Below are 1832 nucleotides of genomic sequence, written 5' to 3' on the forward strand. Positions count from 1 at the left end.
GGGGCCGGTGACGGTGCCGGTGACGTGCCCGGTTGCCGGTGACGTGCCCGGTGACGCGGGGCAGTCGCGGGGCCCGCCGGGAGGGGGTGGGCGCTCCGGAGCGTGCGGCGGGGACACCACGCGGCCATGCCGGACGAGTGCGGTGCGCAGCGGTGGGGACCGGCGGGGGCGCGGGGACCCCCGGCGGGGAGCGGGGCGCGGGGGGCTCCGGGCGGGCGCGGGGATGGGGGTCTATGGGGGGGTCTTTGCCCCCTCCCCGCGCCGTTCCCCCTTTCCCCTCCCGGGCCTGCCCCGCTCCCCGCGCTCACTCCCGGCGTGTCGCTCCCGCAGATTCCAGCGTGAAGAAGAAGAGGAAGAAGGACAAGCGGGCGCTCGCCGACGAGGATGTCGCGGTGAGAGGCGGGGGGGGAAAGGAGTTGCAATCTGCCCGGGCCGGGTTTGGGGGGCCGGGTGGGGGCTCCCCCAGACCCATCCGTGGGGATGCGGTGGGATGGTTGGTGGGGAGCGTGGGTAGGGCTGGGATGGGTTTCTCCCGCGCCGTTCCAGGAGGGAGCGCGGCCGCCCCACGTGGATGCGGCTGCGGAGCCTCCCGGGCCACGTGGAGGCGGCGGGAGCGCGGCCTGCCCGCCTTCCCCGCTCTCATCCCGCTGAACTCCGTCCCCACGCAGGACATCCAGCACACCGAGGACTTTCTCATCAAGCCCGCCTCCCGGGTGCCCCAGCTGGACACGTCGCAGTGGCCCTTGCTGCTGAAGGTATGGCAGGGTCTGCTCGGCCTCGTGGTCCGCCCTCGCTCCCGCTCCTTTTGTCCTCTGCCCGTGGCAGGGCACTGCTGCTTTGTGTGACCCCACTGCGTGCAGAAATCACGTTATAAAGCCTGGCCAGCAGTACTTTCATGCCTATTTTATAAGTTTACCGTGCCAGATTTCTTGAGCTTTTTGTTTGGGCCTGGCCATGCTCTGTGATGTGTGCAGACTCCAAGGTTGCTTGTGCTGAGTTTCTGGGGCATACTGGATTTATCCTCTGCAGTAAAGATGTGTATTCTGCTGCTTTCCCATCTATTTCAGCCCAAGATTTGTTTGTTTCTTTCTCTGTGAAACATTGAGGTTTCATTGTCGGGTCTGTTTGATTCTGGAAGTGGCTCTGACGTTTACAAATCAGATCTTGTGTACCTGGGGGAGATGTATTGCAGGAAAGCAATGCTGAAACCAGGGTGAGCTCAGGAAGATTTGTAACTTCTGCTTCTGCTGGGATTTTGCAGAACTTCGACAAGTTAAATGTGAGGACAGCACACTACACACCTCTGCCTTCCGGTGCTAATCCTCTGAAGAGAGAGATTTCTGATTATGTTAGGTGAGTGCAATAAGGGCCAGAGTGGTTCGTTTTCTTTCACAGTTAATACCTTCAAAACATTTTCTGGCTGGGTTTCTTCCTTTGTACTTGACTCAGTGCTTTGCCTGGAATCAGTGAACATATAATATAAAGTTTGCTTTCTTTCTGGGCCTTTGGCTGGTCTGTGGATGAACGTGCAAACACCTGAGGAACTCTCTGAGGTCTTTGGAAAAGTCCTTTGGCCTGCTAGGCTTTGAGGCTGCTTGGAGTTTGGTTTCTTCTAAGTGCAGAGCAGTCAGGGGAGAGGAGAGTTCCTTGACCATGGAATACATCGCCTGTTTTGCACTCTTGCTGTGTTTGCCTCTATGCTTAGCCCCTGTTCTTTGCCATCTTGCGCTGCAGGTCTGGCTTTATTAACCTCGACAAACCTTCCAATCCATCCTCCCACGAGGTGGTTGCGTGGATCCGCCGCATCCTCCGAGTGGAGAAGACGGGCCACA

The 1832-nt window shown here is 59.2% G+C and overlaps 1 protein-coding gene across 1 annotated transcript in view; it reads left to right on the forward strand.

Moving 5' to 3' along the window:
• Positions 1–70: 70 nt before the first annotated feature.
• The window catches only part of LOC114066204 (H/ACA ribonucleoprotein complex subunit DKC1), a 9725-nt gene continuing 7963 nt past the window's right edge, over positions 71–1832 (forward strand). The window contains exons 1-5 of the mRNA XM_027900727.1: positions 71–142; positions 331–392; positions 669–755; positions 1262–1353; positions 1735–1783. Of these exons, the coding sequence (XP_027756528.1) occupies positions 127–142; positions 331–392; positions 669–755; positions 1262–1353; positions 1735–1783 (306 nt within the window). The 5' untranslated portion in view covers positions 71–126. The remainder of the gene's footprint in view (positions 143–330; positions 393–668; positions 756–1261; positions 1354–1734; positions 1784–1832) is intronic.

The sequence above is a fragment of the Empidonax traillii genome, unplaced genomic scaffold (genome assembly GCF_003031625.1).
Source record: "Empidonax traillii isolate 1590-97213 ecotype Southwest subspecies unplaced genomic scaffold, ASM303162v1 scaffold746:size489142, whole genome shotgun sequence".
Lineage (NCBI taxonomy): Eukaryota > Metazoa > Chordata > Aves > Passeriformes > Tyrannidae > Empidonax > Empidonax traillii.